Source organism: Culex pipiens, chromosome 3, assembly GCF_016801865.2.
Source record: "Culex pipiens pallens isolate TS chromosome 3, TS_CPP_V2, whole genome shotgun sequence".
Classification (NCBI taxonomy): Eukaryota; Metazoa; Arthropoda; class Insecta; order Diptera; family Culicidae; genus Culex; species Culex pipiens.
This window is the reverse complement of record NC_068939.1, coordinates 14,626,898-14,652,230: the sequence shown is the minus strand read 5'-3', so window position 1 is coordinate 14,652,230 and position 25,333 is coordinate 14,626,898. Positions and strand designations below refer to the sequence as shown.

Below are 25,333 nucleotides of genomic sequence, written 5' to 3'. Positions count from 1 at the left end.
AGTTTTCAGAGTAATCATCTGGACTTTAAAAATACATAAATTAAATATATAGGAACTATTAAAAAAAAAAAAAAAACTCTTGGTATACTCATCAGTTTTAGCTGGGTGCTGAAAAGACACAATGCGTAACGTGATTTTCGAAAGCTCCCCACTAATACAACTGCACTACAGCTGTAAACATAAACAACGTAGAAGGCTATGTTCAAGCTTAAGCGTGACATATTTTTTGCAGCTGAAACTAATTGTTTTGAAACATTTTGGATCTATTGCTGTTAAAGTTTTTGCTGAAAAATTAAGTGCTTCGCGTTTTTTTTTCTTCGTAGACTGAACGATGGGAGGCCAAAAGAGGCCTTTTTTGTTTTCCACGTGATGAAAAAACTAAATAAATTATAGATCGATCACAATACTTGCCACTTCTTGGTAGCATTTTGCGAACAGTAAATTGGTTCCGCTTTGACAGTTCTAAATTGAGGCCGCTTTGCGAACCACTATTCTGCACCCAGAGTTTTAGCTTCAAATTTAATTTGAATACAGATTTTAATAGAAAAGTCTGCACCCATCATTCCCCATTTATCTGCCATCACTGTCCCGCAAACGTCAAACTAGTGCCAGCCCCAACTCCAATCTCAAACGAGTAATTCGCGATTAGTGTGCAGTGTGGTGTCAAGCAAGCAAAAAAAAAAGACGCAAACGAAAAACAAGCTTCAAAAGGATTCTAAAGTTGAAATCCGGATTTCGTTCCGGAAATGTTGTGAAATCTGGCCAAACACGGCGTCAAAGTGCACCGCAACTCCCCAATTAATCCGTAACAGTGGCGATTGTCAGCGATAATCTCAGTTTCGAGCGCTATTTCCTCCAGAAAATGCAGGTGAGTTTTGCGTTTCGGGTTTGGCCATCTTTTTTTCCCCGTCGCCCCACGGCGCCTGCTTCGGTGGCGTAGTTCTAATTAAATTTTGTTTTTGTTTTTTATTTTTTGGGTTGTTCCGGCGGCAGCAAGTGGACGATCCCCCATATTTGACTGTTGGCACGGAGGTTAGCGCCAAATACAAGGGGGCGTTTTGCGAGGCCAAGGTCCGCAAAGTGGTCCGGAACATCAAGTGCAAGGTCGCGTACAAGCAGACCGGCCTGGGCTCGGGCGTCGTCTCGGATGAGCAAATCAAGGGCGCGTTGCGGGTGGGCGCTTCGGTTGAGGTGCGGCATCCGGAGCGGAAGGAGTACGTGGAAGCGACGCTGACCAAGATTCAGGACTGCTCGCAGTACACGGTGGTGTTTGACGACGGGGACATAACGACGCTGCGACGGAGTGCGCTCTGTCTGAAGAGTGGGCGCCACTTTAACGAGAGTGAAACGCTGGACCAGCTTCCGCTGACGCATCCGGAGCACTTTGGGAATCCGGTGATTGGTGGACGGCGTGGTCGAAGGTCGCGCCATTTGCTGCAGGACGATAGCTCGGACGAGGATGATGAACCGGCGTCCAGCTCGCGGTCGAACGTGGCCGGCGACAAGGAGGAACACATTGGGAAGGTCGTCTGCGTGGAGACCAGCGATAACAAGAAGAAGAATCCCAAGGAGAATTGGTTTCCGGGGCTGGTGGTGGCTCCGACGGCGCAGGATCAAGTCCGCATTCGAATTAAGGACGAATACCTGGTGCGGTCGTTCAAGGATGGCCGCTACTACACCGTCCCCAAGAAGGAAGCCTCGGACTTTACCCGTGATAGCACCAACAAAAGTGAAGCGGCCGCCGTATCGGCCGCCCTCGACTTTATGGACAATGACACGCTTCCGCCGCATTGGGACCGCGAGGTCCTGTTCGGAAACGCAGGCAGCTGCTCGGACTCGGAACAGGAGCTGGAAACGGACAGCTCGGACGACGAGCCCACCGAGGAGAAGGACCACTTTGTGGCGCAGCTGTACAAGTTTATGGACGATCGCGGCACGCCCCTGAACAAGGTTCCGTCGATCATCAACCGCGACGTCAACCTGTACCGACTGTTCCGGGCGGTCCAGAAGCTGAACGGTTACAACCGCGTCACCAGCCAGAACCAGTGGAAACAGATCGCGCTACGCCTAGGATTCTCACCGGCCACGGCCAGCATCACGAACCTCGTCAAGCAGGCCTACAAAAAGTTCCTCTTCTCGTTTGAAGAGTTCAACCGGAAGCTGGGCTGCACGATGGTCCCCCATCCGCGTACCAACCGCACCAAAGGACGCAGTCTGGTGCGCGCCAGCTCCGTACAATCGCCCAAAACAACGGAAAAGGACAAACCATCCACGTCGAAGGCGTCCACATCGGCTGCCATTGCCGCCGCTCAGGAAGCTGCCTCCAGCAGTGCCGTTGAAGAGTCTGGAAGTGAATCGAGTGCGGCCGAAACGCCACCAACGAGCACGGCCAAACAACCGCCACCGGCGGCGGCCACCAGTACCAAGCGAAAGCTGTCCGGAGCTGGCGTTGGCAAGGTCAAAGCGCTCGTGGACAAGTTTGAGGAGAAGGAAAAAGAGCGCGAGAAGGAGAAGGAAAAAGAAAAGGAAAAGAGTAAGGAAAGCGTAAAAAAGCAGGAAGAACCTGCTGTGAAGAAGGAGCCCAAGACTCCGAAGCAAGCGCCACCACCACCGCCAGTAAAAGCGCCAGTTGAAAGTGAGAAACGTGGCCGAAAGCGGAAGGAGACTGATTCAACGGATTCGAAAAAGGACGAAAAGGACAGTGGAAAGGGTTCTTCCGGGGGTGTAAGCAACAGTTCGGCCGACGGTGGTCCCGGAGGTGGCCCAGGGTCAAGTGGCGGTGTCAACGTGGCAGTCGATGCCAAGGAAACGAAACGAAGCGGAGACTTCCCGATCGAGGTCGGTGACAAGCTGAAGGTTTACTACGACGAGCAGAAGGTCACGTACGAGGCGAAGGTCATCGAGATTGCCATGCAGGAGGGAAACCCAATCTACCTGGTGCACTACACCGGCTGGAACACACGATACGACGAGTGGGTCCGCAAGGAACGCATCGCGGAGAATCTCACCAACAGCAAAAACACCAAGAAGAGCAAATCCGAACGTAACAGCAGTGGACCGCCGGGCAGCTCCGGCCCAACAACACCCGCGACCACTCCGAAAGCCTCCAAGCGCATTCGAGGCAACTCAAAGGGTGACATCACCGCCACCCCCACCACAACCACAACAACGACCACCACCCCCGGTTCAAACCCCGTCACTCCAAGCACCTCCGCATCGTCCTCCCAGCGCAACAAATCGCCAGCATCCGCCCCTCCCGGTCACCACCGGCGGCCGGTAACGCGCGGCGGTCACCCGCACTCTTCCTCGCGCCGCCGAACCTCCAACAACACCGACATCTCGTCGCTGTCCATCGCCACCGACGACAACACCAGCGACGACTCGGAGGACTCGGACTCGGTGCCGATCAAAAAGTGCCCCACCAACACCAACAGCTCGGCCTCGTCGTCGTCGTCCACCTCGTCGAGCAGCAGCCTCAGCTCGAGCAGCACGAAAGTAAGTACAACGGCCGAGGCGGGTTCGTCTTCGGAGGCGGCGGCCATCTCGGCGGATGAGTTTAGCAACGGAGCCTCCAAGGGTCGCGATTACGATCTGAACCAAGTAAATTTCGGGGTTTGTCGCCTCAATATCTCTCTAACCACCAGCTACTCTGTACACACTCTGTCTCTTCCCTCTTTCTTCTCTATTGTTCTCTCTACACACAATGCTCTCGTAACTGTACTCTCTATTGATTTCCGATTTGTGTCTGCTTCCGTTGTTTTTTATTTGGTTTTATCTCTGGGAAAACAGTGCTGATTTGTGTAACTTGAGTTGAAGTTTTTTTTGTAGTAGTTTTGGGTAATACTTTTTTTGCACCGTATTATTTTCTTCTTCCAAGCACTGCTCACCGGATTGTTTGTTGTTTAAGTCTTAAGGCTGATATGCAGCTCGGAAGGAACCGGTCAAGAAAAAAATCAAATTAGGGTGAAGAAAACCCCAAGTAATCGTTCCCTTTCTTTTGTTCAGGATCCAAATCAAAAGTGCTCCAATTTGGCGGCATATATAGAAATTTCTTGGTCAAAAATTTGACCCGTTTTTTTTTTGTTCAGCGATAAGGGTGTTTCTATCCGAAATGGGGTGGTCCGCAAAATTGTGATTTTTAAGATTTTCGCAAAAACCGCAATTCCTTTATTCCTGTAGAATTTTGGGATGATTACTTTCAACATCCTTTTTTTCTAAACGGCCAGGCCAACTGCGTAAATTTAACCGCAAAGCTGATTCGTTGAAGTGGATTGAGTTTGAGCACGGATGTTCAAACCACAATACATTTCGGAATCTACAAGGGAGGAAGAAACTTGGGGATACCCCGCTCACGTTCCTGTTCCTGTTTGTTTCGGCAATAAATCGTTGGAAGCCGAAGCCACCATGCTAAGAAGTGTTGGTGCTCCGGGACCCTCTAGGATGGGACATTGTATTTCCACAAATGCCCTGGACATTATTTTACTCGTTTTCCACAAATCGCTAAACTCAAAATTCAAAATCATTATCATAAAGAAAACAGATTAGATGGACTTTTAATACATAAGTACTAAGACATTTTTAAACCATAACTCAGTACACTTACAGATGAAATGAAAACTTTGTTTGCTGATTTGAAGTTGTTTTTACCAAGTTTCTCAAAGCTTAAAAATATTTTTCTACGGCTTTTGAGGTTGTTTTATGTGACAACCGAAAATTGAGAATATCCATTAACAGGATTTTTTGAAAACTAGAACCACCCTATTTCGGATAGGAGCACCAAACAAGAAAAAAATATGGGTCCATGTTAAATCGGAGCATTTTTTCTCTGGATCCTGCTGGTTTGACGTGGAATCGCTGGTTTAACGAAAAGTACCAGCTGTGGAAACATAAGATATGGGTATGGCCGACGTTTTTATTCTTTCGAAAAAAAAGTGTGAAAGTTTTGAATGCACACAAAAACACTCAAAAAATTATTAGAAAAGTACTATTGTAAAATTTACTGAATTGCACCGTTTTTTGAGATATAGCCATTTTTAAATTAAATTATCAAAGAATAAAATATATTGGAAAAGCTGAGAAAATTATGTACTATTTGCTTTTTTGGACATTGTTGTTCTGACACGTTGATCAAGTCAAAAAAAAGATCTTGATCTTCTCAACTTCTTATTTTTTTTCAAATTTTAAATTAAAATTTTAATTTAAAAATCTGAAAATATCTTTTTCAAGGAGTTGAGAAAATTTCTCTTAAGTTTCACTTTTTAACATTGAAAATATAATAAACGTTTTCCAAGATATCATCGATTGAAAATTGAGGGTCAATGGGATAGAACTTAAGAAAACTAGTTTTTGGTAATTTTCATTCTTTGCAAGGCCATATCTCAGAAACCGAAGGCTATAATTATAAAAAAAAAAAACGATGCACTTTTTCAAAATGTTATAACGGTACATTTCGATGAAGATTTAAATTCTACATCTAAAAATTATTACAATATTAAAAAAATAATAATCAAGACTAACATTTTAAAAGGGCGTAATATTGAATGTTTGGCCCTTTAGACATGTTTTTCTTGATTCAACAAAATTTAAAATATTGTTTTCGAAATGATCGCAAAATTTCACGATTTTTTTCATTTTGACAAAGAACTTTGTCCTAAGGGCACTGTCTACGGGTGTCAATCCAAAATTTCGCGAAGCGAAAGTGTAACGAAATTGTGTAGTCTTTAAAATGCTTATATCTTCCACCCCATTCAAGCAATCTGTATGTTCTACCCACCAAACCAAAGGGGATGTCTTAAAGTACAAGTTGACTACCTCATAAAGTTGATAAAACTTTGTTTAAGTACTCAAAAGTTAAGATGAAAATAAAAAATGAATGCAGGAAAAATTCCGGCTGCTGATTGGCTGAGAGCACTTAGCAAATTTTGCCTCCTCTCCGGTTTTCGTGGAACTGTCACGCGAGAATGTTGCACCACTGTTGCCACTTTTCATGCGAACTATTTAAGCTAACAGATAGCCTCAGAAAATTTCAGTGCCTTACGAGGTTTCGACAAAGGCGGATCCACGGTGGTAATTTTATTGCTTACACACACACACACACGCACACATTGAAAGACACAGTTTGTGCACTAAATTGGGAGGAATTCTGTTCTTATGAAGATTGTAAGGACGGTCACCAGACCAGAATGATTTGGGGCAATGGGCTTGGGACCACATTTATAGGATATTGGCCACACCCGGAGTGGCCAGTGCCCTGGGGAAGGTTCTACCGGGGGGACATTAATCGAACCATACGACTTGGGGCAATATGGGTATCAAAATTCATGGTTTTTGAAACTGGTAATGAAAATGGCCATTTTGACTGGATTGGCCACACCCGGAGTGGCCAGTGCCCTCGGGAAGGTTCTACCGGGGGGACATTAATCGAACCATACGACTTGTGGCAATATGGGTATCAAAATTCATGATTTTTGAAACTGGTAATGAAAATGGCCATTTTGACCGGATTGGCCACACCCGGAGTAGCCAGTGCCCTCGGGAAGGTTCTACCAGGGGGACATAAATCGAACCATACGACTTGGGGCAATATGGGTATCAGAATTCATGGTTTTTGAAACTGGTAATGAAAATGGCCACACCCGGAGTGGCCAATGCCCTGAAGAAGGTTCTATCGGGGGGACTTTAATCGAACCATACGACTTGGGGCAATTTTGATACCCATATTACCCCAAATCGTATAGTTCGGTAAATGTCCCCCCGGGAAGACCTTTCTTAAAGGCAATGGCCACTCCGAGTGTGGCCAATCCGGTCAAAATTGTCATTTTCAATACCAGTTTCAAAAACCATGAATTTTGATACCCATATTGCCCCAAGTCGTATGGTTCGATTAATGTCCCCCCGGTAGAACCTTCCCGAGGGCACTGGCTACTCCGGGTGTGGCCAATCCGGTCAAAATGGCCATTTTCATTACCAGTTTCAAAAATCATGAATTTTGATACCCATATTGCCACAAGTCGTATGGTTCGATTAATGTCCCCCCGGTAGAACCTTCCCGAGGGCACTGGCCACTCCGGGTGTGGCCAATCCAGTCAAAATGGCCATTTTCATTACCAGTTTCAAAAACCATGAATTTTGATACCCATATTGCCCCAAGTCGTATGGTTCGATTAATGTCCCCCCGGTAGAACCTTCCCGAGGGCACTGACCACTCCGGGTGTGGCCAATCCGGTCAAAATGCCCATTTTCATTACCAGTTTCAAAAACCATGAATTTGATACCCATATTGCCCCAAGTCGTATGGTTCGATTAATGTCCCCTCGGTAGAACCTTCCCGAGGGCACTGGCCACTCCGGGTGTGGCCAATGCAGTCAAAATGGCCATTTTCATTACCAGTTTCAAAAACCATGAATTTTGATACCCATATTGCCCCAAGTCGTATGGTTCGATTAATGTCCCCCCGGTAGAACCTTCCCGAGGGCACTGGCCACTCCGGGTGTGGTCAATCCAGTCAAAATGGCCATTTTCATTACCAGTTTCAAAAACCATGAATTTTGATACCCATATTGCCCCAAGTCGTATGGTTCGATTAATGTCCCCCCGGTAGAACCTTCCCGAGGGCACTGGCCACTCCGGTTGTGGCCAATCCGGTCAAAATGACCATTTTCATTACCAGTTTCAAAAACCATGAATTTTGATACCCATACTGCCCCAAGTCGTATGGTTCGATTAATGTCCCCCCGGTAGAACCTTCCCGAGGGCACTGACCACTCCGGGTGTGGCCAATCCGGTCAAAATGCCCATTTTCATTACCAGTTTCAAAAACCATGAATTTGATACCCATATTGCCCCAAGTCGTATGGTTCGATTAATGTCCCCTCGGTAGAACCTTCCCGAGGGCACTGGCCACTCCGGGTGTGGCCAATGCAGTCAAAATGGCCATTTTCATTACCAGTTTCAAAAACCATGAATTTTGATACCCATATTGCCCCAAGTCGTATGGTTCGATTAATGTCCCCCCGGTAGAACCTTCCCGAGGGCACTGGCCACTCCGGGTGTGGTCAATCCAGTCAAAATGGCCATTTTCATTACCAGTTTCAAAAACCATGAATTTTGATACCCATATTGCCCCAAGTCGTATGGTTCGATTAATGTCCCCCCGGTAGAACCTTCCCGAGGGCACTGGCCACTCCGGGTGTGGCCAATCCAGTCAAAATGGCCATTTTCATTACCAGTTTCAAAAACCATGAATTTTGATACCCATATTGCCCCAAGTCGTATGGTTCGATTAATGTCCCCCCGGTAGAACCTTCCCGAAAGCACTGGCCACTCCGGGTGTGGCCAATCCAGTCAAAATGGCCATTTTCATTACCAGTTTCAAAAACCATGAATTATGATACCCATATTGCCCCAAGTCGTATGGTTCGATTAATGTCCCCCCGGTAGAACCTTCCCGAGGGCACTGGCCACTCCGGGTGTGGCCAATCCAGTCAAAATGGCCATTTTCATTACCAGTTTCAAAAACCATGAATTTTGATACCCATATTGCCCCAAGTCGTATGGTTCGATTAATGTCCCCCCGGTAGAACCTTCCCGAGGGCACTGGCCACTCCGGGTGTGGCCAATCCAGTCAAAATGGCCATTTTCATTACCAGTTTCAAAAACCATGAATTATGATACCCATATTGCCCCAAGTCGTATGGTTCGATTAATGTCCCCCCGGTAGAACCTTCCCGAGGGCACTGGCCACTCCGGGTGTGGCCAATCCAGTCAAAATGGCCATTTTCATTACCAGTTTCAAAAACCATGAATTTTGATACCCATATTGCCCCAAGTCGTATGGTTCGATTAATGTCCCCCCGGTAGAACCTTCCCCAGGGCACTGGCCACTCCGGGTGTGGCCAATCCAGTCAAAATGGCCATTTTCATTACCAGTTTCAAAAACCATGAATTTTGATACCCATATTGCCCCAAGTCGTATGGTTCGATTAATGTCCCCCCGGTAGAACCTTCCCGAGGGCACTGGCCACTCCGGGTGTGGCCAATCCAGTCAAAATGGCCATTTTCATTACCAGTTTCAAAAACCATGAATTTTGATACCCATATTGCCCCAAGTCGTATGGTTCGATTAATGTCCCCCCGGTAGAACCTTCCCGAGGGCACTGGCCACTCCGGGTGTGGCCAATCCAGTCAAAATGGCCATTTTCATTACCAGTTTCAAAAACCATGAATTTTGATACCCATATTGCCCCAAGTCGTATGGTTCGATTAATGTCCCCCCGGTAGAACCTTCCCGAGGGCACTGGCCACTTCGGGTGTGGCCAATCCAGTCAAAATGGCCATTTTCATTACCAGTTTCAAAAACCATGAATTTTGATACCCATATTGCCCCAAGTCGTATGGTTCGATTAATGTCCCCCCGGTAGAACCTTCCCGAGGGCACTGGCCACTCCGGGTGTGGCCAATCCAGTCAAAATGGCCATTTTCATTACCAGTTTCAAAAACCATGAATTTTGATACCCATATTGCCCCAAGTCGTATGGTTCGATTAATGTCCCCCCGGTAGAACCTTCCCGAGGGCACTGACCACTCCGGGTGTGGCCAATCCAGTCAAAATGGCCATTTTCATTACCAGTTTCAAAAACCATGAAATTTGATACCCATATTGCCCCAATTCGTATGATTCGATTAATGTCCCTCCGGTAGAACCTTCCCGAGGGCACTGGCCACTCCGGGTGTGGCCAATCCAGTCAAAATGGCCATTTTCATTACCAGTTTCAAAAACCATGAATTTTGATACCCATATTGCCCCAAGTCGTATGGTTCGATTAATGTCCCCCCGGTAGAACCTTCCCGAGGGCACTGGCCACTCCGGGTGTGGCCAATCCAGTCAAAATGGCCATTTTCATTACCAGTTTCAAAAACCATGAATTTTGATACCCATATTGCCCCAAGTCGTATGGTTCGATTAATGTCCCCCCGGTAGAACCTTCCCGAGGGCACTGGCCACTTCGGGTGTGGCCAATCCAGTCAAAATGGCCATTTTCATTACCAGTTTCAAAAACCATGAATTTTGATACCCATATTGCCCCAAGTCGTATGATTCGATTAATGTCCCCCCGGTAGAACCTTCCCGAGGGCACTGACCACTCCGGGTGTGGCCAATCCAGTCAAAATGGCCATTTTCATTACCAGTTTCAAAAACCATGAAATTTGATACCCATATTGCCCCAATTCGTATGATTCGATTAATGTCCCTCCGGTAGAACCTTCCCGAGGGCACTGGCCACTCCGGGTGTGGCCAATCCAGTCAAAATGGCCATTTTCATTACCAGTTTCAAAAACCATGAATTTTGATACCCATATTGCCCCAAGTCGTATGGTTCGATTAATGTCCCCCCGGTAGAACCTTCCCGAGGGCACTGGCCACTCCGGGTGTGGCCAATCCAGTCAAAATGGCCATTTTCATTACCAGTTTCAAAAACCATGAATTATGATACCCATATTGCCCCAAGTCGTATGGTTCGATTAATGTCCCCCCGGTAGAACCTTCCCGAGGGCACTGGCCACTCCGGGTGTGGCCAATCCAGTCAAAATGGCCATTTTCATTACCAGTTTCAAAAACCATGAATTATGATACCCATATTGCCCCAAGTCGTATGGTTCGATTAATGTCCCCCCGGTAGAACCTTCCCGAGGGCACTGGCCACTCCGGGTGTGGCCAATCCAGTCAAAATGGCCATTTTCATTACCAGTTTCAAAAACCATGAATTATGATACCCATATTGCCCCAAGTCGTATGGTTCGATTAATGTCCCCCCGGTAGAACCTTCCCGAGGGCACTGGCCACTCCGGGTGTGGCCAATCCAGTCAAAATGGCCATTTTCATTACCAGTTTCAAAAACCATGAATTTTGATACCCATATTGCCCCAAGTCGTATGGTTCGATTAATGTCCCCCCGGTAGAACCTTCCCGAGGGCACTGGCCACTCCGGGTGTGGCCAATCCAGTCAAAATGGCCATTTTCATTACCAGTTTCAAAAACCATGAATTATGATACCCATATTGCCCCAAGTCGTATGGTTCGATTAATGTCCCCCCGGTAGAACCTTCCCGAGGGCACTGGCCACTCCGGGTGTGGCCAATCCAGTCAAAATGGCCATTTTCATTACCAGTTTCAAAAACCATGAATTTTGATACCCATATTGCCCCAAGTCGTATGGTTCGATTAATGTCCCCCCGGTAGAACCTTCCCGAGGGCACTGACCACTCCGGGTGTGGCCAATCCAGTCAAAATGGCCATTTTCATTACCAGTTTCAAAAACCATGAAATTTGATACCCATATTGCCCCAATTCGTATGATTCGATTAATGTCCCTCCGGTAGAACCTTCCCGAGGGCACTGGCCACTCCGGGTGTGGCCAATCCAGTCAAAATGGCCATTTTCATTACCAGTTTCAAAAACCATGAATTTTGATACCCATATTGCCCCAAGTCGTATGGTTCGATTAATGTCCCCCCGGTAGAACCTTCCCGAGGGCACTGGCCACTCCGGGTGTGGCCAATCCAGTCAAAATGGCCATTTTCATTACCAGTTTCAAAAACCATGAATTTTGATACCCATATTGCCCCAAGTCGTATGGTTCGATTAATGTCCCCCCGGTAGAACCTTCCCGAGGGCACTGGCCACTCCGGGTGTGGCCAATCCAGTCAAAATGGCCATTTTCATTACCAGTTTCAAAAACCATGAATTATGATACCCATATTGCCCCAAGTCGTATGGTTCGATTAATGTCCCCCCGGTAGAACCTTCCCGAGGGCACTGGCCACTCCGGGTGTGGCCAATCCAGTCAAAATGGCCATTTTCATTACCAGTTTCAAAAACCATGAATTATGATACCCATATTGCCCCAAGTCGTATGGTTCGATTAATGTCCCCCCGGTAGAACCTTCCCGAGGGCACTGGCCACTCCGGGTGTGGCCAATCCAGTCAAAATGGCCATTTTCATTACCAGTTTCAAAAACCATGAATTATGATACCCATATTGCCCCAAGTCGTATGGTTCGATTAATGTCCCCCCGGTAGAACCTTCCCGAGGGCACTGGCCACTCCGGGTGTGGCCAATCCAGTCAAAATGGCCATTTTCATTACCAGTTTCAAAAACCATGAATTTTGATACCCATATTGCCCCAAGTCGTATGGTTCGATTAATGTCCCCCCGGTAGAACCTTCCCGAGGGCACTGGCCACTCCGGGTGTGGCCAATCCAGTCAAAATGGCCATTTTCATTACCAGTTTCAAAAACCATGAATTATGATACCCATATTGCCCCAAGTCGTATGGTTCGATTAATGTCCCCCCGGTAGAACCTTCCCGAGGGCACTGGCCACTCCGGGTGTGGCCAATCCAGTCAAAATGGCCATTTTCATTACCAGTTTCAAAAACCATGAATTATGATACCCATATTGCCCCAAGTCGTATGGTTCGATTAATGTCCCCCCGGTAGAACCTTCCCGAGGGCACTGGCCACTCCGGGTGTGGCCAATCCAGTCAAAATGGCCATTTTCATTACCAGTTTCAAAAACCATGAATTATGATACCCATATTGCCCCAAGTCGTATGGTTCGATTAATGTCCCCCCGGTAGAACCTTCCCGAGGGCACTGGCCACTCCGGGTGTGGCCAATCCAGTCAAAATGGCCATTTTCATTACCAGTTTCAAAAACCATGAATTTTGATACCCATATTGCCCCAAGTCGTATGGTTCGATTAATGTCCCCCCGGTAGAACCTTCCCGAGGGCACTGGCCACTCCGGGTGTGGCCAATCCAGTCAAAATGGCCATTTTCATTACCAGTTTCAAAAACCATGAATTATGATACCCATATTGCCCCAAGTCGTATGGTTCGATTAATGTCCCCCCGGTAGAACCTTCCCGAGGGCACTGGCCACTCCGGGTGTGGCCAATCCAGTCAAAATGGCCATTTTCATTACCAGTTTCAAAAACCATGAATTTTGATACCCATATTGCCCCAAGTCGTATGGTTCGATTAATGTCCCCCCGGTAGAACCTTCCCCAGGGCACTGGCCACTCCGGGTGTGGCCAATATCCTATAAATGTGGTCCCAAGCCCATTGCCCCAAATCATTCTGGTCCGGTGACCGTCCTTACAATCTTCATAAGAACAGAATTCCTCCCAATTTAGTGCACAAACTGTGTCTTTCAATGTGTGCGTGTGTGTGTGTGTGTAAGCAATAAAATTACCACCGTGGATCCGCCTTTGTCGAAACCTCGTAAGGCACTGAAATTTTCTGAGGCTATCTGTTAGCTTAAATAGTTCGCATGAAAAGTGGCAACAGTGGTGCAACATTCTCGCGTGACAGTTCCACGAAAACAGGAGAGGAGGCAAAATTTGCTAAGTGCTCTCAGCCAATCAGCAGCCGGAATTTTTCCTGCATTCATTTTTTATTTTCATCTTAACTTTTGAGTACTTAAACAAAGTTTTATCAACTTTATGAGGTAGTCAACTTGTACTTTAAGACATCCCCTTTGGTTTGGTGGGTAGAACATACAGATTGCTTGAATGGGGTGGAAGATATAAGCATTTTAAAGACTACACAATTTCGTTACACTTTCGCTTCGCGAAATTTTGGATTGACACCCGTAGACAGTGCCCTTAGGACAAAGTTCTTTGTCAAAAAATGATCAAAAACTGTTATGTAACAATTTTGATTTTTTCCAAAAATCAATTTTTTTTTAAATTCATAACTCAGCTACAGAATTTTTTACCATACTTCTCTATGGCTCTGCGAGTTTTGGTCTCCTACATACAAAAAATCTCGAAAATCAAAAAATACGGATTTTGGGAAATTGAGTTTTTGTAAAAAAAAAAGTTAATTAAGAAATCGTAATTTTTTTCCGTGTACCTATTTTTTTTCTGAATAGTCCTCAACAATACCTACAACTTTGTCGAAGACCGGTGTCTTTGGTCATAAAATTGATTTAAAACTTACAAATTTCCGAATATTTACGGACCATTTTTATATGGACAGCTGCCAAAATTGTATGGAAACTTGTATGGGTGAACCAATGCACAGTGGGAAAAATCGAGGCAAAAAACGGACTTAATTGATGCTGTTCAATTAGAACTTTCAACCAAGACTTTTTTTATTTGAAAAATTTGCGTAAGGTCCGTTTAAGGCCTACTTACGTTTTTTTGTTGTTGTTTTTATTAGTTTTAAATATATTGCTGAAATTTAAAATGTTTTGATATAACTTTTTCTTCTCACTTGTCTTCTCCATCGAAATGAGATTCAGGTACATTTTGCGGGTTTCCACTGTCACTAATCGATTTCTCTGAATTTTTCACTTATCCAGCTTTTTAAGCGAAAATGGCGTTCGAACGGTGAACGCCCGAAATGTCAAATTCACGCAGTGGTACCAATATTTCGAAAAAAATTGTGCCATGGCATGACAGCCACATTTTTTTTTCTAATGTTGGTGCTACTGCGCGATTTTGACACATCGAACGTTCAACATTCGAACGCCATCTTCGCTTAAAAACATGGATAAGAGATTTATGAGATTAAAAACAGCAAAAAATGTCTCACTATTATTGACACATTGGCTGGCATCAATTAAGTCCGTTTTTTGCCTTTATTTTCCCACTGTCCAATGACACAAAGTTATTTCTTTGGTCATAGGGATGGCCCCTACAAAGTTTGAGCCAAATAAAAAAAAATACAAATAATATCCATTTCACAACTCTCACCAAACAAATATTCTGGCAATGTTTTTCACAGTTCGTTGAGCAGTTGTTTCATTCAAATCTACAAGAGTAAATGCTTTCCTTCTATTGTTGCGTAGTACCCACTCGTTAGCATGCACTGGTTGTTTTTTTTAGTAAATCTGCACTGTCACAAAACATTGTAAACCAGCGCACCCCGTATTGTTTGCACTTTTTGTTTCGTTCGATAAACGCAGCACTGTTTTCCAACCCACCGCGTCGACAAGCCCACAACCATCCGTACTAACCAGGGGTTCCCAACCATTTCTTTCTTTTTTCTTCAACCCCGTTTTTTCTTTCGTTGTTCTCACAAAACTTTCACAAATCTAGATCCGGTCCGAGCTCAAAGGCTTCAAGGAGCTCAAATCTCCGGCCTCGCCCGCCTCGGACAGCACTGCGACGGCCAACACGGAAGGCGTCACCGCCACGGCATCCTCGTCCTCGCCGAGCAAGGACCAACCGGAGAAGAAAGCCGTCGATGCCGACGATGTTTCCACCTCCGGCTCACCCACGACGACGCTCAAGGAGGAACCGGCCGACATCGAGGAGGACATCGACGCCAAGTCGACCGAGTCGGAAACGCTGTGCAGCGAGGAGGACTCGTCCCAGTCGTCGAACAAGGCGTTCTCCAGCTCGCCCATTACGGCGATGGTCGATTCGGAGGATACGGCGCCGGAAGCGCCGGTGTTGGAGCCGGTGACGTCGGCGACGACGGTGGTGGCAGCGAGTACGGTTAGTTCGACCGTTTCGGTTATTACGAGTCCGGTGGTGAAGAGTACGACCGTGGTTAAGGTGGTTGAGGTGAAGTCCGTTGAGAAGGAGAAGCCTCCGGAGAAGGTGGTTAAGGCGGTGGAGGAGAAAGCTGGGTCGATGCCGGTGAGGCCTCCTCTCAAGACGTACGGTACGGAAGCGGCGATTCGGGCGAACGCCGAGAAGGATGCGGTCAAGTTTGCGTTCAGCACGATCATTCGGGAAACTGAACCGTTGGACGCGCTGCCACCGATTCCGGTTGGAGGTGGTGCTCCGTCGACTTCTAGCGCAGTTGTTACGTCCGTTGTTAAGGAGGTCGCCCAGGTTGCACCGGTCATCTCCAAACCATCTCAGCTACTCCACGAAGACAAGCCGAAACCGCAACCGATACAACGTGGAAATCCGTCGGCATTCGCTTCCACTTCGGGACCAGCGGTCAAGGCAACTCCTGCTGCGCCGCTGCCTGCAGCTCAACCACCGCCAGCGACGATCGCGCCACCCCTGAAGAGTACAAAGCTGATCAACGTTCAGGACGAGATCGTGGCCACCGTGATCAACAAGTCGGCGATCGCTGCGGCCACAACGGCGACGGCCGTATCGGCCGCCCTTTCGTCCACAATCCCCGGAACCGCTTCGTCGGTCAACGCTCCCGCAGTACCTGTCCCGGTGGCCACACCAACTCCGCCACCCGCAACCACAACCAGTACGACCACGTTGGCGGCTCTGCGCGCCGAAAAGAAGCTGACCGGCGACAAGAAGGTCGAAAAGGTCATCCCGTTGAGCAAGCTAGCTCCCAGCAGCTCATCGGCGACGCTGCTTCCCACGGAGAAGAAGCTGTCCTCGTCGACGCTGACGCCGGCCCAGAACAAGCTGCTCAGCAAGGAGGCACTCTCGATCAAGTCGATCTTCGAGTCGAGTGCGGCCAAGCTGGACGACAAGATCACCGACGTGTACGAGTTCAAGGACGTCGAGTTCGACCTGGAACCGAAGGGAAGCGCCGTAACGGGTGCGGGCACTCCGCGCAAGCTTGTTTCGGATGTGCCGCAGGCGGAGGTGGTCAGCTCGTTGATTCCGGCGTTGCTAGTTGAGGAGAAGAAGGTCGTAGGGCTGAAGAAGGGACCGCTCGTGCGGAAAGCCGACCCGTTGGCCCTTGTGGACAAAAAGGTTAAGAAACCTTCACCCATCAAGGAAACGGACAAGCTCAAGCTGGTTCGTCGCGAGAAGGAGCGCGATCCGGAAAAGGAGAAACTCTTGTTGAGCGAGTTGGAAGGTGCGGCAGCGTCGTTCAGCAGCACGATGACGACGACTCCGGAGAAGTCTTCACCGCACTTTGCCGGATTTTCGTCGGCGTCAGCTACCAAGATTGAACATTCGTTTGATGTTCTGCGCAAGTCGCCCAACTTTAACGTGGCTCCGCATCGAGATGAAAAGGAAGAGGTCAAACCGGAACCGGCCAAGCTGGCCACCGTGACCAAGGGGATCTTCACACCGGTGATGTCCCCAACGGGACTGGAGTGCACCGAATCAATCAAGAGTCCGTTACGGGTGGAGGAGAAGGTAAAGGAGGAACCGACGCTGGAGAACTGTAAAAAGTACTTCAACGACATGAACTTTGAGTTTGATGCACCGAAGGTCGAGAAGCCTCCGTCGATTGCGGACAAGGTGCTGAAGGCGCTGAGTCAACAGCAACAGCAGCAAGCTGGTCACGCAAGCACCGTCAAGACGGAGTTCCCCAAGTACATCATACCAACTCCGGTTCACAAGCACCATCCCACGCCATCGGTGTCCATCGAACCCGTAATCGCCAGCTCGGTGACTCCAATCCCCACGGCGCCACTCAAGTTTGAAGCGACCAACTTTGCCGCGGTCATTCCAATCATCCCCGTTAAAACAATCCTCCCGCAACCGCTACCCCTCACAGAACCACCCAAAATCGAGCTACCCAACATCATCCTGAAGAAGGAGATTGACCTGTCCAAAACGATCCCCGTCGTGGCGACCCCACTTCTCAAAATCCCGTCCACCTTCACCGCCATCAAGCCGGAGATTCTTCCCCCGACGACCTGCACCAAGAGCCAAGATCTCACCGAATCAATCAAGAAGCTCGAAACGTCCAACCTGGTCCAGGCCGAATCCTCCCGCTTCACCCACCACGACGAGGACAGCACCGACAGCAACGACTCCGAGCATCGCCTCGTCATCGAAGATCCGGAAGCGCTGGACCACCCCAGCGTCGTCACCACCCCAAACCAACAAACCGACTTTGAAAAGCTCATCAAGGTCGAAGTCGAGGAGAAGCCGCACATTTCGCACGTTGACATGCACTCGGCAGCGTCCGCCGCGGCCGTTGCCGCCGTCGCCTGCAAGGAAAAGCTCGTCTACAAGACGGAACCCCCACCGGTCGAGCTCGTCAAGGACGAATCCAAGCCCAAACCGGCCAGCATCCTCGAAACCATCATCCAGAGCGAGCTGAACACGGCCGCTAGCCGCGGCATCGGTTCCCAAGGCTATCTCAAGCTCAAAGACCAACAGGACTCGTTTGCCCAAAATGAACTCGAGCGCCTTCGGCGCGAGGAACAACTCCAACAGCAACAACAACAACAAAACCAACCTCCCCCTTCAAACCCAACCCCACAACCCGCTGTCGCTGAACCTGCAGACAAAAAAGCACCGGACTCAAGCACCGGCAGCACCGAATCCCTCTCTCTCCTGCTCTGCGAAGAAACCATCCCCGGATCGCCGGCCCCCGTCTGTGGCGTCTCGTCGGCCGCCGCCCAGAAAGAGTCCACCAAGGTGTACGCGGAAACGGGCAGTTCGTTCCTGCAGCCGCAGAACATTGCAGCCAACGCCGCCGCCGCGTCCGATCTGAAGCCGGTCCCGATGGACCTGGAACCGGTGGCGGACACGACGATGAATCCGGCGAGGAAGGCGGCGGACACCGTCGATACGCCGACCAGCTCGCCGCGGGACTCGGTTAGCCAGGATGAGAGTGAGTTTTGCGAGCTTAGCAAATGTGTGTCTTGAAAATTAACGGGGGAAGTTTTATCTTTAGATCAAGAGCCGGACGCATCGCCCACCAAAAGAAGGAGGCAACGGAAGGCCAGCGAAGAGCCGACCATCAAGCGGAGACGAACCGCTGCTTCAGGGGGTGGTTATGGTTCGCGTGGGGGTCACCGGAACGTGCCCAGCAACGGTAAGTACACGTGGCACTGCATTTTCGGTGTACACATCTTTTTTTGTCCATTTCCAAATGTCTAAACATTTATTTTCGAATGGATCGGAGAATTAAAGAATGTTGCAATTTTTTACATTTCTGATTTATTTTTTAAATTAAATGTTGCTAGGGTGACACAACTCTCATTTTATAAATCGACTTTTTTTTTTACAAATTTTACAAGTTACAAAACTTTAAAATTTCAAAGTTCAAAAAATACTTGAATATTAAAAATTCAAAAAATCCAAAATTTAGGAGCATAAAAATTATGTATTTCAATATTTTGAAATCTTATAAATTCTAAAATCAGGGCGGCCATTTGAGTCGAGAAATCGTAAGAATACAATTTTAAATTTGGATGCCTTCAACTTTTTGTCATCTTCTTTTCCATTGGCAGTTGAATTGAAGTTTGAAAAAATCTTTATAATTGGCAATTTTAAAAATAAACACTGAAATTATAGGTATCATTAAGCTTTCGGTTATTTTTCCAAGACTGAATATTTATGTTTTTACTCTGAATCAAAACTATGCTTTAATTTTTGAAATGAATTTTTTAGGAATTTATTGTTTAGTAGTTATTACTAAAACTGTCAGTAGTTTTTTCTAATTCTGTCCAATGGTTGTATTGACTTATTCATAAAGAGTTTTTGGAATCATTTTTCTGATAAAAATAAATGCCTATTATTTGAGGAACTTTAAAAGTCGGAAAAAATCGATAATTTAAAAATGGGATTTGAGTGGTCACCCTGTAAAATGATAATATTTATATGTTTATTTTTTTTCCAAAAAATTTCAAGAATTAAATAAAAATCAGGATTTAAAAAAATCTGTGATTCAAAAAATGAGGAACGAAGAAAGTCAACAATACAAATCCATTCCAGACTCGATTATCCGAAGGAAATTTTGATATATACAATAATTGAGAGATGAGAATTCTAAAATTCTGAAATTCTTAAATTCTAAAACTTTTAAATTCTTTAGTTCTTAATTTTTTAATTTTTTTAATTTTTAAATTCTTAAATTTTAAAATTCGTAAATTCTTAAATTCTTAAATTCTTAAATTCTCAAATTCTTAAATTCTTAAATTCTTAAATTCTCAAATTCTCAAATTCTTAAATTCTTAAATTCTTAAGTTCTTAAATTCTTAAATCCTTAAGTTCTTTAATTTTTTAATTCTTTAATTCTTTAATTCTTTAATTCTTAAATTCTTTAATTCTTAAATTCTTAAATTCTTAAATTCTTAAGTTCTTAAATTCTTAAATTCTTAAATCTTTAAGTTCTTTAATTTTTTAATTCTTTAATTCTTTAATTCTTTAATTCTTTAATTCTTTAATTCTAAAATTCTTTAATTCTTTTATTCTTGAGGGTGCACAGCAACGAAGTAAGTTGTTGTCTTCTTATTCCAAAATTGTCAAACTTACAGACCCAATCCTGCAATTACGGGAATGTAAAATTAATCAAACTTTGTTGTAAAATACTTTGTAGGGGAAATTCTCGTATGTTTGGCAGGTTAAGCGCTCGCTCCTAACTCCATCCAATTGACTGATTTTCACTATTTAAACAACAAATTTTACATAACTTTTGATAGAAACTTGCTTGCTCACTTCTTATTGAGCTATTTATCATTTGATTTCAGTTGAAAATGCTTTTAATTAGCTTTAATTGAATGCCAAAGTTCTGACCTGCCAACATTAGAGGCACGCTTGAATTAGATGCTGTTCCCCTAGACAGTACTTTAGGGGATGAATAAAAAAATATTTTGATAGTACCCGTAGTTTTGAAATACTAAAAATCTGGGTGCAAAAGCTCTGGTTGATGTGCACCATGTGCACCGTTAAATTCTTAAATATTTTAGGTTAAAGATTTAGAAATATTGAAAAGAAAAAAAAAATTACAATATCGGAAATGATTTTTTTTAGGACTGAAATTTTAGTGAGGATTTTGGAATACAATCTGTTTTTAAGTTCAATCAAAGAAAAAATCAAACCATCCACATTAACGACCCCCGGGTCTTTTGTGGTCTCTATTGCAAGTTTCTGCTCGAACCTAGGAGTCCGAAGGCTTGAATGGGGAGAGCACCCAAACCTCTTTCTACTCCAAGGAACCTTCCACCCCAGTGTTTGAACTGACGACCTTTAGATTGCGAGTCCAACCGCCGCCAGCGGTTCCACCGGAGTAGGCTTGGTTTGGTGTGTTGTTTGTACTTATGGCATGGAGACGACTCCTACACTTGGAATGACTTAACGGCCTAACAATCAAGGCCGGGATCGACATTTTACTTCCTCGTCCGATGGAAGGTGTATTTAAGTTCATATATTTTGATTTTTTAGACTTTCGATATTAAAATTTTTGATTTTGGTTTATTTTTGAGCTTGTATTTTAGAAGTTAAATTTTATTTATCAGATTTTTGAATATTTTATTTTCTATTTTGTTAATATTGGTCAAAATTATCAAAAAGATTTTTTTCATGACACTTTCCTTGACCGTTTCCGGAGGTATTTTTTTAAAAAGGATTATTTGCTTTCATTCTGTGTGCATGACGAAGACCGATTTTCAAAAAAAAAATTTTTTCTGTTTTTCATATAAAAAAAATCAAAAGTTTTTGGTTTCCTGAAACTATCAGAAGTGATTTGAAATCATCTTTTGAAAGGATTTGATAAATAATTGGAAATATTAATTTTTGAGGTTTTTTACATGTATGTTACCCCTTAAAAACGCAATTTCAGTACTTCATCACCGCCATTATGACCGCCATCTTGGATTAAAAAAAATAAGTCTTTTTAGAGCTGTTCAGGTGCTACTGACGCTTAACAATAGAAAATAAGACAACGAAAAAACATTTTTTTAGTTTTTCGATTATTCAAAGTGAAATTTTTCCAATGTCCTCGGGAAATCGAGTCTGGAGTGTATTAAAAAATGTAAATCTTTAAAATTCAAAATAAATTTGTTGATTAAAAAATAAGTCAATAAAAATTCAAGTTATATCAAAGCTTAACTTGAATGGTGAGGACCCTTATACTTATTCGAATAGCCTAGTTAGAGTTTTTTATTAAATAAAATATAGTCTAAATCGGATTTCCAAAGCTTAGAAGAAGAGGATTTCTAAGGAAATTTGGATTGTTTTTTATGTTTTTTTATTGTCATCATGGATTCCCAAATAACTTAAATCATTTTTGGTCATATTTAAGATATTATCGTGACTTTAGAAAATAAATTCTGGTAGCATTTATGAAAAAAAAAACGTTTTCAACAGAAATCAAAAGGTAGAACTATTTGGTCTTGCTCCTACCTAAAAACAGGTATAAATTTAGTAAAAAATCAATTTAAAGTAAGCACAACTTTGCCACAGTGCTCAAATTCCTATCCTATCTAACTCGTGCTGTTTCTATTCTCGTCACGATGCATCTCCGCTCCCACCAAACCGGCACCGGTCGGTCCTCGTTCCGTTCGATCTACATGGTTCACCGCAACGCTTCCGCAACCACTCCTACAACACCCCGGAACCACGACGACGATTCCGACTACTCCGACACCGATGACGACTGCGACGACATGCTGCTTCCCCCTTCTCTAGCAGCCACCGACTCGGAGGACAACTCGGACTCGATGGCCTTCCAGCGAGGCGCCTCGGCCGGTGGCAACACGTCCGGAGCCGGAGGCGGTTCCAGCTCGGCGGCGTCCCCTGCCGGGGGGAAATCGGGCCGTCCCTGTCAGTACAACTTTTTGGTCAATTTGGGTGAGTTTTTAGGTTTAGTTCTCCTTGAAGGAAGTTTTACTAAATTGCCGTTCCGTTCTCGGTTTTCAGATCCCGCCCTCAACAGCGCCCAGCGCGTGGCGATCCTCAAGAAGAAGATCCAGGAGCTGCGCAAAACGTACAACGCCATCAAGGCCGAGCTGGCCAGCATCGACCGGCGGCGGAAGAAGCTGCGAAGGCGCGAGCGCGAAAACAAAAAGCAGGCCAAACTGGCGGCCGCCGCAGCTGCTGCCGCCGGAGCGGCCAACATTTGAACATTACAACAAATCGTGTAACTTTACGAGTGATTAACGTTTAAGCTAATTGTACAAGAACCTCAAGCAGAAAGGTGAGCAGGATTGTGTTTAGAGATTTTCAAAAGGGTTTTGAAAAGATAGTAAGTTATTTTTGTCTAGTTTGAATTTTTACTTTTATTCAAAAGACGCGTACTGTTGATGCTCTGGGCGAGCAGAGTTGGAGAGATTTTAGTAGCACCTCTTTGGCCAACCGATCATGAAACACAAATTTAGTTTAGATTTTAGAGTTTTTCATTTCAGTTAGCATTAAGAATCAACAAACATTAAAAAATGCAATTTTAAACGTAGACGTTAAAATGAGCTAGAGCAGTGTAGAGATAGAGAAAGCGCAACTATCAGGAAAGTCAAAACAATTTTAATCATCATCGAAGAAGCAAAGTGAAAGCACCCGTAGCAGCAGATAAGAAAGGCAGTTTCGATTGTAGAACGCTCAGCTGAACTAACAATTGTATATAAAATATACAGCAAAGTAAACAGATAACCAGTAGTAATGAGGAGAAGCAATCACAAAATTTGGTAGCAAAGTAGAAGAAATTATTCAAACATGCTGCATGATTCATCCAACAACTTTTGTCAGTTTACATTAAAAAATTGTGTTTAGAAATGTAAGAAGAAGCAAATCAGTTCATACACTCACACTCACAGAGATGGCTATTTAAACATTACTAATAAAAAAAAGTATTCAAAAAAACGGTTGAGTTAATCTTTATTATTTAGAGAACAGTTCCTGGACCATTTTGCGGACAAGCAAAGTGAGGGTCGCCACAAAAGAAATGATTGTGTGCTGTCCGGACAAACGAGTTCACATTTGATGGAGACACGTTGCGTTGGAATGAAGTTTTTATGCGCAAAAAAAAACGATTTTGTCGCCATCTAATATCCATCTTTTCGGATTTTTATTTGCCAACAACCTAATTTTACAAACACAATTTAAAAATTTTGATTGCATACCATTTTTTATATTTTCACTTGAAAAACCGTCTTACTAAACATACATTTTTTAAATTCTTTTTTCAGTTTTGATTTTTTAGGTTCCTCAATTCAATCAAGCGTTTTGTTTTTTATGTTTCTGAACCCAAAAATATTTAAAAAAAAAACATATTTCCTGAAATATTTATTATTTATTTTTTTATTTTTATGGTTTTTAGTTTTTGAAAAAAAAATAATTTACTGTTTCCAGTATTTATTTTTTTGCTTCTTTTTCACATTTTTTCAAAACAAAACAGAATCAATTCAAGTTAAGTATTTAATCCTAGGATTCTTAAATTCGAAATTTTTAAATTTTTGAAATAAAGCATATTTCCTGAAATATTATTTAATTTTTTTTATTTTTATAGTTTTTAGTTTTTGAAAAAAATAATGTTTTTTTGCTTTTTTTCACATTTTTCAAAACAAAACAGAATCAGTTCAAGTTTAGTATTTAATCCTGGGATTCTTCAATTCGAAATTTTAAAATTTCTGAAATATTTAAAATAAAACATATTTCCTGAAATTTTATTAATTTTTTTTATGATTTTAAGTTTTTGAAAAAAAAAAAATATTTACTGCTTCCTGTATTTTTTTGCTTCTTTTTCACATTTTTCAAAACAAAACAGAATCAGTTCAAGTTAAGTATTTAATCCTAGGATTCTTTAATTCGAAATTTTTAAATTTTTTAAATAAAGCATATTTCCTGAAATATTATTTAATTTTTTATTTTTATGGTTTTTAGTTTTTGAAAAAAAATATATTTTTTTGCTTTTTTTCACATTTTTCAAAACAAAACAGAATCAGTTCAAGTTATGTATTAAATCCTGGGATTCTTAAATTCGGAATTTCAAAATTTATGGTTGCATAATTTTTTAATAAAAAACGTTTCTTAATCCACCATTGGGTGGTTGGTGCCTTCCTCACATTTACAAAGTAATACTGAAAATAAGTTTATGAAATAATATATACCTGATACAGACTTTTCCAGAAACATGCAGACTCTCATTTAAAGCAATGTGGCAACCGGGCGTTTCGCATCTGGCGCGACTCTCGCACGTAAACAAAAAGACCCGACCCTTTGAGGTTATGCAAAAAATCACCCTTTTTTTGTAGATACAAAAATCTTTTTCTTAGCATAACTTTTTAAATACTTTACTAAACAGAATAAATTTTAATAGGGTCTTATGGGACCCCAAAACGAATCGAATAAGGCTGACCCGGCCAAAATCGGTTCAGCCAGTTCTGAGAAAATCGTGTGAAAAAAATCATGTCTACACACATCCCCACAGACATTTGTTCAGAATTTGATTCTGAGTCGATAGGTATACGTGAAGGTATATCTAGAAGGTATATTTAAGAAGTTCAATTTTCGAGTGATTTTATAGCCTTGCCTCAGTGAGGTGAGGAAGGCAAAAATGTGTTAAAAAAAGATCATTTTTTTTAAATTTTTCTTTTTGGTTGTTTTTGAAACCGCCTTGAGTCAAAAGGGATTCAAAACACACAAAAATCGAAATTGGAATAAAAAATAACTTTTTAGGTGTTGGACACCTTGAAATAAAAAAAACGAATTCT

At 43.9% G+C, this 25,333-nt stretch overlaps 1 protein-coding gene across 5 annotated transcripts; it reads left to right on the top strand.

The window, feature by feature from the left end:
- The first annotated feature begins 655 nt into the window (after window positions 1–655).
- LOC120424167 (AT-rich interactive domain-containing protein 4B) lies at window positions 656–23,483 on the top strand. 5 transcript variants are annotated; one of them, XM_052709783.1, is made up of 6 exons: window positions 656–868; window positions 994–3,495; window positions 15,108–18,516; window positions 18,580–18,720; window positions 22,317–22,478; window positions 22,548–23,483. In XM_052709783.1, exons 1-6 carry the CDS (start codon window positions 863–865, stop codon window positions 22,748–22,750), a joined length of 6,423 nt encoding a protein of 2,140 aa, XP_052565743.1. In that variant the 5' UTR covers window positions 656–862; the 3' UTR covers window positions 22,751–23,483. The 5 variants fall into 5 exon arrangements, with proteins under 5 accessions (XP_052565743.1, XP_039444151.1, XP_052565742.1 ...); XM_039588217.2 differs by having other exon boundaries at window positions 994–3,600; window positions 22,320–22,478; XM_052709782.1 differs by having other exon boundaries at window positions 994–3,600.
- The last annotated feature ends 1,850 nt before the right edge of the window (window positions 23,484–25,333 follow it).